This window comes from Molothrus ater, chromosome 3, assembly GCF_012460135.2.
Source record: "Molothrus ater isolate BHLD 08-10-18 breed brown headed cowbird chromosome 3, BPBGC_Mater_1.1, whole genome shotgun sequence".
NCBI lineage: Eukaryota > Metazoa > Chordata > Aves > Passeriformes > Icteridae > Molothrus > Molothrus ater.
The window spans coordinates 21,398,325-21,411,852 of record NC_050480.2 but is presented as its reverse complement, the minus strand read 5'-3'; the positions used below and the strand labels follow the sequence as shown (position 1 = coordinate 21,411,852).

The window sequence follows — 13,528 nt, the reverse complement described above, 5'->3', positions numbered from 1 at the left end:
TTCATCTGTGATTTTCAGCAATGTGCTACTCTGGGAGTCCCCTGTCACTCAGCCTCCTTCAGTTTTGGAAAGAGTCCCTGTAGCTCTCTCAGCTGGCAGATTAAATAATAAAATAAAAAAATCTTGCAACAATGTGAAGCTTAAACAGCAAAAAATTGTCTCTAGATTGTAGCTGGCTCCTCATGAAATAGTATGTTAGACAGATAAGAGAAAGTGGAGCTGTCCAGCAGAAATAACAAAATATATGGAAATGTGGTTAGATCTGAAAGTTTCTTTCCTATATTTAAGATCATGTCATTTTCCACAGAGATATCATTTGGTAGTCAGCCTAAGGTACTTGAACTGGTATAGCCTTAAAACTAAGCCCAAATTTATTTTAAATCCTAATCTTTTGGAAGCAGTGACATTTCTTATGTAAAACCACTTACAACACAAAATCAAAAAGCTCTTCAATCTTTCAAAAGAAAGAGACTTCGTGGAAGTAGAGAATGGCAGATGAACTGGAAGGCCAGGGGATCCTAGGATTTCTAGCCAAGGCTTTAGAGAAAAATTGCAGGTGCACATTCTACCTTTGTTTTTTCATTCTTTGAAGAGCTTAAGTTCACATCTGTGTCTTTTTATTAGAGAAATTTTGTATAGCAGGTGCACTTTTATTTGTAGGGCTGGGAACCTGCCTTTGTAAGGTCCATTGTGTTTCCTTCAGGATAAAGAGAAACTGGAAATCTGCAAGCTGAATGATCCTCCGTCAGCAGAGACAGTAAAGGACATGATCAAATATGCCAGGAATGTGATTGAGGAATTCAGGCGAGCCAAACACTACAAATATATCCTTTGTCTTACCCTGACTCCACTGGTGTGTGACCTAAAAATCTTGCCTGCTGGGCTTCAGAAGTACATGCAGGAGAAATACTGTGACCAGTAGAAATTAAACTTATCTCTGTGTTCTTTGTGGCTGAAGGCATTATCAGCTAATTGTATAATGAGAGGCCATCGAGTTATTGCGTTCCTTGACTTCTTCCAACCCCCCAGTGAATTACTGGAGATCTGTGAACTCAGCCTGGACAAGATGGGTGCAGTGTTTGAGGACAGTAATGTTTATATGTTACATATGATGTACCAGGCCATGGGTGTCTGTCTCTACGTGCAGGACTGGGAAGGTGCGCTGTGTTATGGGCAAAAAATTATCAGACCCTACAGGTAAAAATGACAGACTTTTTTTTTTTAATGCTCTAATTAGTAATCTGAACAATTAAGACAAGTTTGTGCAGGGATCAGTTCTCTCAGTATATATTGTATAAGCATTCTACCCATGATACCACTACTCAAAAAGGAATTTTTAAATGCCAGGACAGTGTCTGTTACTGTCAGAATGTGGTCTGCAATATACAGTAGGACTGACTTAGAAATCCTTGCTTTGGGTTCTCAAAATAATTTTGTGTCACCTTGGGTGCTGTGATAATTCTGCTTAGCTGGATAAATGCTGGTTTCTAAAATATCATCATTTTTTTCTAAGGAAGGGCTTCAAACTTCATCTGCAGCCAGCGTTTTGTACAAGGCAATGGAGGCAAAGCCTGTGTTGCTGTCAGCCCGCCGCAGTCTCCCAGTCCTCTCTGTCTGCAGCAGCCCGGTGTGCTTGGCTGCAGGAGAGCAGAGCCGTGTCCCAGGGCTGGGGCCGAGCAGCAGAGGGAGCTGCAGCCGAGCTCAGCTCCTGCGCCTGGAGCTCTGGGTCCAGCCCCATGTCCCTGATCCCGCTGCCCTAGCGCTGGAGGCGTGGGAGAATGCCCAGGCTGAAGCCCTGCGTGGGGCAAGGCAGCTCACAGCCTCTGCAGGAGCTATGAACACTGTTTCTGATCAAATTCTCTGGTTTGCAGCAGGGAGCCCGTTGGTGAGAGCCAGGCAGTTACGCTGGCTGTGTCTGGTCCTGCCGTGAATCTCCCAGAGTCTCGTCTTGAGATGTGACTCTTGCCAGCTGGGGGGAGCACAAGAAAAGCTCTCCCTTTGGAACAGATGCCAACATAAAGTCACAGATCACTTGGCAGAGAGCAGTGATACAAAGAAGGAGCCAACATTCCCCCTCCGGGGGCTCAGTATTATTTATCTTCCCTGGGACTTGCCCAGCTCCTCTGGCTCTGAGCCTGGCATTCCAGGTCAGCTCTGCCGAGGCAGGCTGTGCCTGCTCAGTGTGTGTGAGCACAGGCTGCCATGTGTGCCCTGCGCACTGCGGAGGGCCCCTCGCTTTCCAGCCCACCAACCATTGTGGAACACACAGAGCCACTGCTGCGGGTGCAGGGTGGCTCCAAAAACTCATCACAATGCAGGCTCTCTCTGTAGCTGGCTAGATTAAATCTAGTGGCAGAAAGTCATTGCCATCTGACAGCTGTTCAGAGGCATATGGTAGTTTCAGTCCAATTCCCAGCTGACAGGCATCCCCATCCCAGACACAATTGGCACGGGCTCTTGGCAGTCACAGCAGAGGGGATGAGCGCTGAATGGGCAGGGGCACCGAGAGACAGCTTCCTGCCCCATGAGAGGGGAACAGCACTGGGAAAATGCTATGAAACTGCCAAAGTTGATGAAGCTGCATTTCTTTCTCTCTTGCAGTAAACATTATCCCTCCTACTCGCTGAATGTTGCCTCCATGTGGCTGAAGTTAGGGAGACTGTACATGGCGCTGAAGAATAGGACGGCTGGAGTGAAAGCCCTGAAGAGGGTATTTACTGCCTGGTTTCTCCATTAATAACACCAGTTCAGCCATTGAAACACTGTGTGCTTCTCTGTCAGTGAGCCTGGTGTGGTAGGAAATGCACCATGTGTTAATATATTCGGTCACGGGAATTTTGGCTCAGATTTGGTTTTTCTAGAGATGGAGGATAGGTCTGCTCTTGGGTGCCTTTTCACAGTGGGCTCATACTGCAGCAGCTGGATTGAGAATTATGCTTAAACATTTGCTCTGAGTTCTTTACTGAGCTAGAGCTGCACTGGTGTAAATGAAGCAGAACCCTATCTTCCCCTCATTTGCTGGGTAAGGACAGGAAAAATGCTTGGCTCTTATAAAAGGCACATAGTGTTTCATTGAAGTCTGTGATTTCTATATCCAACTTAAACTAGGCATGCTTTTGATGGTTATTTGTTCTGGAACCAATCGATTTTTACATAGCTGAAGGGAATTCAATGCATCTGGTAATGCTGAAATTGGCAAATACAGCATTTTGTTTTTATGTTTTTCTTCACCCCTTTTTTTTTAGTCTGTACCTTATTCTTTAGTTTTTTATTCTGCTATTTTTTATTAGTCTATACTATGTTTCTTGACTCTTTTCCCCTATTGTTGTTGGACAGAAATTTATTTTAGTTTCTTAAGCATCAGTGACTACTGTAGCATATAATGACTCAGTGTGGAATGTCACAATGTATTTATTTCTTCTTGCTTTTAGATGCTGGCAAGTTTTAGCCAGCAAATAACAGCACCATCCAACCATGGTGAAAGATGCTAGAAGAATATATGCTCTAAAATTTAACTGTTACCTAGTTTGAAGTTGGCATAGGTTTTCCTTCACTGTGGTGTTAAACCCTTGAGTAGAAATGGGAATTGTGCCAGTAGGAGCACGGGATGGGGGGTAGGGAACTGTGAGGTAAATTTGTTGGCATAGTTAGTTTCCTAACACAAACATTTTCTAGTGACTCACTTCCAAAAGCTGTCTACAGGAACTGCCCAAAGTTATCCCAGCCTCTGATGTTTGGGATTTAGTGCAAAAGCAAACCCATTGTTCCCTGTCAATTTGTGAGCAGCTCATCCAGAAGGTCCTCCTTTCTTTTTCAGGCAGGAGGAGGGGTGGGGTCATTTCTCGCTGCCGAGGTGGAACCAAAAGCCCTTGCTGTACTGGCTTAACAAATACAAGAGCATAAAAGTTTCCCAAGGATGAAATGACCAAATGCTCAGAGGGCCAGGATACTGCAATTCCTTGCTCTGTCTTAGCTCCCTTGATTTTTAACCGTTCTCAGACTTACAGTGAACTTTCTTCCCATTTCTCTCTAGTGTAGCCTTTTATCACTTATTTTCTCAAGGGGAAATCTTGCCCTGGCACACACTCCAGGGCAGGAAAGGTGCCAGTCAGGGGTTTGGCTGCCTGCAGCATTCTCCCTCGGGCCTGGAGCAGGTGAAACACCAGGGAGCTGGGCACAGTAGCCTCTGTCTGAATCTTATGGGAACTCACTTCTGCCTAAGTTGTTGCTTCCTTCCTAAAGCATTGACAGCCCCTGGAAGGAGCAGAGGGTTTACAGACTCAAGTTTGAAATGCCTCAGCATTACTCCTGCACTAGGCCTGTATGTCTGGCACAGCTCAAGGATAAATTGGTAGGAGCAGAGCTGGCTCTGATACTGGCTAAGTCCTCTGCTGGAATATTACCCACCACACTTGCAGTTTTCTGTCCTGGAGCTGGTGGCATTCAAAGTAGTTTTGTCAGGAATATAATTTTGAAAGGTGCTTTGGGCTCCTTTAAGATCAAAGATGTATTCTCTGAATATAAAACCTTTATTACTTAGTTTTGAATTTCATTTTATTTCCCACTGGGTTTATGACTACAAGGGGACAAAAAGTAGCTAGAGGTGTCAGACTGCTTCAAACCTCTAAAGAGAGTATTTATAGCCTGGTGTTATATATGAATCAATTGTGTGAATATTTTTTTTTCTTTTCATAGGCAATTGCTATCATGGAAGTAGCACATGGGAAAGATCATCCATACATTTCAGAGATCAAAAAGGAATTAGAGGACCACTGAGCCTTTGAATCTATGCAATCCTTCAAACCTTTATTAAAAAGCCTTGTTATGGAAACCTTCAGGAGCGCTTTGAAAAGCGGTAGAGTATGAACACAGCTCTGTCCTATAATTGGAATGACAAACACACGTAGGCCTAGCTTCCACACATCTACAATTGCCTTTTTCTTTTTTTTTTAAGGAAGCAGCCATGGTTTCTTAAAGGTTATGCCTTTTGATGGCTCATGTGCAGAAATGGCCATTTTTTTCTTTAGGGTTGTTGGTATGCATCTTATTTGTGTAAACTAAATAAAGTGGTCTTGGCCCCTCTTGATTCCTGTTGTGCACTTAAGTGGGTGCAATAGTTTTGTGATATGTACTTCTGCCCACATAGTTTTGCTTAATCTGACAAATTAGCAAAAGCCCTGCTTTTTCTGTTGTGGTTTGGTACACATTTCCTTTTTTTCTTGCATCATTTTTATTTGCAGTGGCTTAACTGAGAGAGAGGGGAAATGGGGTGATGAATTATGTACATTTCACAGCATTGCCACCAATGTTCCCTCAACCAGTCAATCTGCAGGTCAATCACTGCTCCTGGCAGATGAGGATTCATCACAGAAAAGACCTAGAGCTCAATTTGTCTTGTACAGAATATACTGACACCTATGTTGGAGCTTGAAGGCTTGCACAAGACATGAACTATGCAACTTCTGGCTTTTTACACTCCTTTACAAGTTAAAGTGAGTTATTGCAGAGGAGAGCTCATACTTCCTTACAGCCATACCTTCACCTCCAGTGGATTACAACTACTGTAAATAATATGTTGGCAATTATTTTTAAGAGAGGGACAGGAACACTTTCTGAGGAAAAAGTCCAGGACTTAGCTTTCTCTACCCATATACAAAACAAGAGAATTTTTTCCCCCTCCATTCAGATCAATGGCAAGAGTGTGCTTTTAAGGATGGGGAAAGAAAAGTGTGTAGCTATAAACTTCTAGCATCAAAATTGAAAATGGTGTACAATAAAATTACCTGCCTCTTTACTGTTTTCAGTTTATAAAGTATGATGAGAAAGAACACATCACCCTTAAGAACTTCATTGTATTTTCTTTCATGTAAGCACTGCTCTGAAAATAAAACTGCTAGAACAAGGGTTTGTCAGCTCATTTTGCTGAAATCTTTCATTGCTCTCCAGCCAGCAGTTGTTGCTGGAGTATATAAAACTGCACCAGATCTACAATTCCAGAAAGCCAAAGCCATTTAACTACAGCCAAGCCTAGGAAGAGGGCACTAGCTGACTATTTTTATCCTAACTTTGTCTTGTCAAATAAACTCTTGTCCTGGGAAATAATACCTTTATTTCAGCAAGTCTGTCCAGAGCCCACACCACACTTCAACACCAAAGAATTGGATTAGCTGAACATGAGGCACCAGTGGGAGCCTTGCCCCTGTGAAACTAGGATTACTATTTGCAGAAGGTTATTCAAAGCTCACTGTGGCCCTGGCTGTGCCTATCAGTTTAACATGGGAAACCAACTCAAGCAGTGTCGGTGCAAATACAAAACCCTTAAGCTGATAGAGACAAGAACACAAACATTGTTTTCCTTGAAAAAAATGGTTTATTGTATACTGTGAATATGAGGGACAGCCTTACCAAAAAAACCTTAGTGACTGAAGACATTCTCACATTTGCAAAAGCATATAAGAAACTATTTACACAAAGGCAGTGAAAGGGGTAAAAAAATTATTGCAGTCAATTAATGCTGATAGAACTTTTTATATTAAAAAGAGAAAGAAAAGAAGCAGTGCAAAAATACTGTCAAAAGTAATCAGTTCTATACACAAGATAAAACTGACAAGCATAAGCTTATGTACTGATATGAATAATACATTAGAATATAAAATAACATGCATAGATTTTTATTTTTTTAAAGGCTTTCAATAGCATAGAATTATTCTGCCATTCAGCCCTAACAGGAGGGGTTGGGGGCAGGAAGGGCACATAACTGATGTCTCATTTTTCTACAAAATGTGTACATACAATGAGGTGGTGAGATCAGATCACTGTGTTGTGCTAAACTGTCAGGTACAGAATTACAGAACAAATAAAACCGGAAGCATCACAATACTGCAGTAAAACAGGACAGTAAAATCCAGTGACATAAAACTTAAACATGTTATCTCATTTACCACATTCCACACAATAACATATGGGAATATTACAGTCATCTGCATGTGTAAACTTTTTCCTTTGTAAAATAACAAAAGAAAGGTACTTTACTAGTGAGGAAAAAATGTTATCTCTATGGAGCAACCTCAACAGGTTGCTCCATACAGATAACGATAAACATCCTATTACCAGTGTTTCTGGTACTACAGATTTGCTTTCTTTTAAAGACCAAGCAGAAGCAAGAAAATACTTTTTTTTAACATACACGAAGAGGAAGTTCTTATATATTACATCTCTAAGTTACGGAACTCACCAGCACAGGACATTGTGAAGGCCAGAGGAATAAATGGCTTCTAAAGAGAAGGCAATGTGATTCATGGAAGAGGATCCATCAGGAGGTACTACACACAGGGAGCAGGATACAGCTTTGGCCACAGGAAGCCCTGAAAGTTTGCTGCCAGGTGCACCAGAGGGGCTGAGCACCCTTTTCTAGACACATCCCTATTTCTTCCTCAACTACCAGCCACTGTCTAAGTCAGGGAGTGTCCCCCAGCCTGACATGGAAACAGTTTGTGGGAAGCATTCCTTTTCTGCCTCCCTGCCTAATCTAGGAGCACTACCCCTGAAATACCTGGAACTGACTGCCCAGCCACTGAGAATCAGTGGCAGTCCTTCCCTTGCTGTTATATAGTGCTGGAATTCTCCAGAGGAAGCTACTATTTTCAGTGATTTCCAGTTCACTCTCTGCAGGCAAAGTCCTGGTGTTAAAGCATGTGGGAAACTCTCAGTGAGGGTGCACAGAAAGCACAGACAAACCTTCAAAGAAATGCCAGCCAAAACAGCTGAGAGAAACCAATGGAACTGTAATCTAAGATACTCCAAAAACACTGACTAAATTTATTTACTTTAAATATTTACATAAACACTGCTATTTTTTGACCTGTGCACTGTTTTGTTTCAAATCTAACAATAGTTTATTTATGGTTAATACCTCCATCTTGTTTTGCCCCACAGCCATCTGTTCCCTTCCTCAAATCCCCAATCCCTGGAAGCAGCTGCATGTATAATGTCCTTCTCTCTAAAGACTTAGATGGCATCTATAGCTCCCTTAGCACCAGATCCTACAAGAAAACCACTCTAGAAGGCTAAGAGTGAGCTGGGGACAACTGTTTTTGGGGTTTGGACTTGTAGCCTTTTTCTTACTGGCATCAAAACCTAGCCCAAACTCGATATGCCTTGAAGTATATATCAGCAGCTTTGTATTCATTTTGCAGAAGGGTGGTCAAAGGCTGTTTTCATGCTGTTTTCCTCTCATGGCCAGCTCAGGAATTTGCTCCTGCAATGTGATGCAGGCCTTTATTACCTGCAGGGGCTGTCACTCTAGCATTTTTTTACCCGCTAAGACAAGCAGCAAAATTTAACTCAGACCTCCCTCAGTGATGCACGAGAGCTGCTACAGCAGAGATCAGCCTGATGACTCCACTTTCTGAGCACACAGACCACAAACTGTTAGTGAGGCTGACAACAGCTAATTCAGTCATCACCTACTCCCAGGAGACCAGTGGGAAGTCAGCTGTTGGAAATGCAGCGTTTTCAGAGTTAGCTCTGCTCAATTTTCCCTAGAGATTTCTGTGCTATATCCAAGTACAAGGCTGCCCATCAACATTTCTTTTAGAGTTGCTTGTGGACTACACAGACATAGCAAGTATTGGATCAAAACATAATGTCCTGGCTGACATGACAAGCACTATTGAAGCATTTAGGTTGGAAAAGAATGAGTAAGTCTATGTTTTGCCATTTGCATTTCTGTTTGTTTACAAGAAAGAAATTTTAAAACCCCCAGCTTTTGAAATCATGCAAATATTTAATAATATTTGTAGCTGAGGCAGCTGATTTAAATAAGTAGAACAGAAATGCTCTTCAATATACTTCAAGGACTGTGCTGGCAATAGGTTGAGTAAGGTCTCAGAGATGTATCTTTTGCCAGCTAAAATTAGTTTAGGGAACTTCTGATAAGGCTGAGCATTTAGGATCCCTGTATGCCTATATAGGAAAATGTTTGTGGGCACAAGCTTCATGTTTCCTCAGGTAGTAAAGGACAAGAGGTGCCTAAACAAGCCTTTGTAGGACCTGAAACAAGTAGGACCTGAGCAGCTCATGTCCACCATCCTCCAGTGTGACTGATGGGGGACAGAAACAGGATCCCCAGAGCATGCAGCAGCATCACAGCTCAGCTGTCATCTCTCCCATCCCTGCTCTAACAGTGGGAAGCATGAAATGCTCAGACCATAACTTTAACCAAAAAGCCAATGCCAGCACCTCAATACTACAGTTGGTAAGAGTTTAAATTAAAAAGGCAAAAGTTGTTAAATACAGATGAAGAGTGTGCTAAAAGAAAAATAGACACAATGGATGCCCAAGCCAGACTTACTCATCTGCTGCAAGTTCTCTCTTGGAAAGCATCCGGGAGTGTAGGCTGAACATGCCAGACTGCAAGGTGGGTGCCCTGGGAGAAGACTGCCTGTGTCAAAATTCTGTTCATTGATGAATCATTGTGAGATTTTCAATCCAGACTTTACTCCAAATGGATGAAACCGGTCTCAAACTACTGTCAGGCTTTGATGTTAAAAAACATGCAACACAACAAACAGCAACTCCAAACTGTCCCTTTCTCCTCAAGGGTTCTGCTGTTTAAAGGTCTGTGGGACAGAAATTTAACAGCACTGTTGCTTTAAGGCCCATGTGTTCATTCCTGCTATGACTAAGAAAATTGGATGCAAAATGCATTTTCCTGTCACTCCCTAAAGGTTAGGAAATACTGCCCAAGCAATTCTGGCCTGATAAAACTACAACAGGTTCAAAGTGAGAAGGTTCATTTTTTCCCTTACAAAAGTGTACCACGTTTCAGCCATAAAACATCAGCACGCTGAGGGCTGCTTGTAAGCTGGGGTGGAAAAGAACCTCTGAAGACATGCACCAGCCCAATTCACTTAGGATATTAACAGATCTAGTCAAGATAAAATCTAGCAGGGAAAAATACATTGAAGTCAGATGAAAGGAAAAGTTTAAAATTACCATTCTTTGACAATGAAAAGGAAAAAGTGACTCACATTGGCCTCTATCTACCATACCAGCCACATTAGGAGTTAATTGGAAATGACTGCTTACCACATGGCCACTTATTTGGCTCATTAATAGGCACTGACTTAATTTGGAAAGGATTTTTAGTGCCTTTTCCTAATTAATGTTTTTCTAAGACACCTATGATGCATCTTTGCATAAAAAAACATTTGCTTAATTTTCTTCCCTTCAAACACAGCTCTTCACACTCTCTTATGCAATAACTTTCCTGTGCTCAATGTAGCAGCAGAAATACACATTGTAGCCAAGAGCAGCTGAATAATAACACATAGGAACAGATTCTTTTCCCTCCTGATTTTCTACTTCTCACATCCAAGTGGAGCAATGGGACTTGACAGCTCTGAGTTCAAACTTAATTCATCATTAGGAAATTATTCAAAAAGTTATAACGAGATAACTAATTTAATACGCTTTGCTTCAAGGTTTATTCCTTGGCTTTTTTCCCAGATATAAAGCATCTCTCTGCAATTATCATGCAGATGCTGCTGAAAAGACTGTAAATGGTTGCTGCTAATTTAACAAGAGATATGTTGGCACTGGCAGAAAAAAAATTAGAGGAAAACTGAAGTTGACTGAAAGCTCAACTGATCCCTAAAAAGAACATGGTCAAGCTATTAAAGCAAAATAATTCCTCTCCATTTGTTGGTGGTTACAAGTCTTCACCAGAGACTTTGTCATCATGTTAGGCCTGTATTGCAGAGCACCAATTCAACACAGTGCAGTTTTAAATACATTCAAGAAACATTCTGGTACAGAACCTTGGCTTAAGCTCCCCACTAATTTTAGTTCCTTTAGTGCTGAAATTAAAAGTCCTTGTAGGCTTAGGCCTTTGTACATTCACCAAGGTTTGGAGGTGGGGATGAAATAGAAAAGCAACAGTAGGATTAAAATATTAGAAGTCTCTGGGGAAGGGATACCAAGAAAGGTGATTTCACCACAACAAAGTAACTGCAATGCATCACATGCCCTGAGAGGCTGTGAAATTGTAACTCTTGAGAATTCTGAAACTGGATGTGACCCGGGACAAGCCTAACCAAGTTTAAAGTCAGCAGTGGGGTGACTGGGGCTGAGTCCAGAGACCTCCAAGGCACCCCTCTAGCCTGATTCCTTCTCTAGCATCCAACAATAGCTCACACATGAAGACTAAGGCAACTGGAGATGCCTAATTTAAATGAGATTCCTTGTCTGCAGAGGGTGAGCCTCAAGGCAATAATACTTTCAGTGTAATTTGTGGGAAGGTGCTTGATTTGGTTTTTTTTCCAGATACTTTTGGTTGAAAATGCTCCGCTGTTAAACTCTCAGACCACCAGAATTATTGGAAAGAGTCATTCACTGACTTCAGCCTGCTGGAGGTCACTGCACTTCACCCTACATTGCTTCTTATGATTCCCTTCAAGGGTTGCACACAGCCAGCAAAAAAGCTTCCTTAAAAAGATACAATAGTGATTTTTTTCAAGGACTCGTCTAAAACCGTAATTCTTGTGGAATTTGAAGAGTTTAGCACCCAAAACTCTCTGTCCTCACAATGTCCTGTGCTCGAGCCCTCTGTAACGTGCCTGGCTGCACGTGCAGAGCTCAGGTCTCCGTGCTGTGCACCCTCAGCTTCCACTCACACAGAGCTGTAGCTGACATCTAGCAGGTCTTGCTTTTACCAGAGAAGCCACACACTGGGTCCAGAAGGTCCTTAAGTGAAAAAAGGCTACTGCCAAATAACTGTAGGTTTCAGAAGCTGTGTAGCAAAATAAAAGCCAGCAAACTACCTTTACAAAGGATTGCTTTCCTTACAGACATGTTACAATGCAGACCAGTCATGTCAAATGTGGTTCACTTTGAAGGTCACTATAAGTTTCATGAGTTATGAAAGTAATTCAAAATTATTCCAAGAAAAATAAATTATATCTTGTATAAAATAATCCATGGGAGACTAGTAAAGAACCATCATTCCTTACTTTCAAGACAACTTTAAAAAGTGCAATATAAGCACACAGTGTTGTCAAGGCAGTTCCCCTTGTTCATCAGTAAGGTTCAGTCAGATCCACAATGCTGGGTTTGGGATGTTTGAAAAGATTAAATAAGTCTCGAGTTTTGCAGGAATTGTATGAGCACTTGATAGACAAATTTGTACTGGGCTATGGTCTGGATCATAAACACTCTCTGCTCCCGCAGGTGTCTCAGCATCACAGGAACGTCCATTTTCTGTAAAGCAAAGGGGGAAAAAAAGCAGAAGGATGTGTATTCATTAAATCAAACAATCACTGTCTCAAATATCAGTTAGCTGACACAGGGAACTATACTATATTTATAGAAGACAAATTTTCTGTGGACAAAATTAAATGCACAGGCAAAGATACAGATCCTTTCACTGAAGGGCAAGAGAACTCACTGCCACCAAAAGATCCAGAAACTCCAACATCTGATCTGCCACAGCCAAGTGTATGCTAGCAAATAGTGCTCCAGGAGAAATAGGTCTGTAAAGTGAAACAAGGACCCAATATCCACAATATGTGTTTTGCAGACTCCAGGCCAGCATCAGTTTGTTGCCACCTACTGAATATCCACTGGGACATATTAGGGGTTCTCCAAGAAGGCATCTTCCACCTTAGTTGCACCCAAAAGAAACTCACTTGTGTGCCCTGAAAATGCTCTGCAACAGGAACTAAAGTCCAGTAAGTGGATAAGGATAAGGAAAGATAAGGATAAGGAAAGATAAGGAAAGCCGCTGGGAAGGCACAGCACTAACCCCATTAAGCAGGCACAGGCAGCCTATAATGGTCTGAACTCAAAACCAAATGAGTTCTGTGAAACAGAGGCCCATGAGCTGAAGCGTTAGAAATCACTGCACATTTCATTAGGATGCTATCATCAGATTTCTGGCATTTAGGAAGCCAGAAACCTATGATGCTGTTGTGTTTTATCTGTTACAACAGGTACACAAGGAGCTATTGAGAAGTTGTTGAGCCATGAAGCTCAGCCTGCTAGGCTCAAATTCAAGCAGCGTGTAATGTGAGCCAAGCTGAGGAACACAAACCTTCTATGGCAGCAGTAAACGTGAGCACTAAGACACACAACTGGTTTTGGGGAAGCTCTTAAGCAAGTCAAGATATAAAACTGAAGAGCAGCGACCCTATCAGGCAACATAAACTGCACTTTGTAATGCCTGCTTGCAGAAACACCAAGAGGAGCTTAGCAAGTCTTTTGACTGAGATTGCTGCTAAGCCTTGGAGCCCCAGCTGAGCATGGAATCTGCTTCCAGGGACATCTGAAGTTTCCTGGAAAGTTTAAAATAAAAGTCACGCTGCATATCCATTTCTGTCCATATATAAAAAACTCAGAATCTCCATTCCATGTAAACAAGTATTAACTCATAGGCTATCACTTTCTGAAAACAAGGCCAAATATTCTGCCACATACCCCAACAAGCTGTTATAAAAGGCCATCTCTAGAGAGTTAACAAGTGTAAATATTT

At 41.9% G+C, this 13,528-nt stretch overlaps 2 protein-coding genes across 3 annotated transcripts in view; one reads left to right on the top strand and one right to left on the bottom strand.

The window, feature by feature from the left end:
• SMYD2 (SET and MYND domain containing 2) overlaps positions 1–5,912 on the top strand; it is a 28,842-nt gene extending 22,930 nt beyond the window's left edge. For both annotated transcript variants that reach the window (XM_036381199.2, XM_036381200.2), the window contains 4 exons: positions 704–824; positions 1,023–1,197; positions 2,602–2,710; positions 4,696–5,912. In XM_036381199.2, the coding sequence (XP_036237092.1) occupies positions 704–824; positions 1,023–1,197; positions 2,602–2,710; positions 4,696–4,776 (486 nt within the window). In that variant the 3' untranslated portion in view covers positions 4,777–5,912. The remainder of the gene's footprint in view (positions 1–703; positions 825–1,022; positions 1,198–2,601; positions 2,711–4,695) is intronic.
• A 435-nt stretch (positions 5,913–6,347) lies between these two features.
• Positions 6,348–13,528, bottom strand: part of PTPN14 (protein tyrosine phosphatase non-receptor type 14) — a 71,179-nt gene continuing 63,998 nt past the window's right edge. Inside the window, exon 18 of the mRNA XM_036380952.2 lies at positions 6,348–12,258. Coding sequence (XP_036236845.1) covers positions 12,130–12,258 — 129 coding nt within the window. The 3' untranslated portion in view covers positions 6,348–12,129. The remainder of the gene's footprint in view (positions 12,259–13,528) is intronic.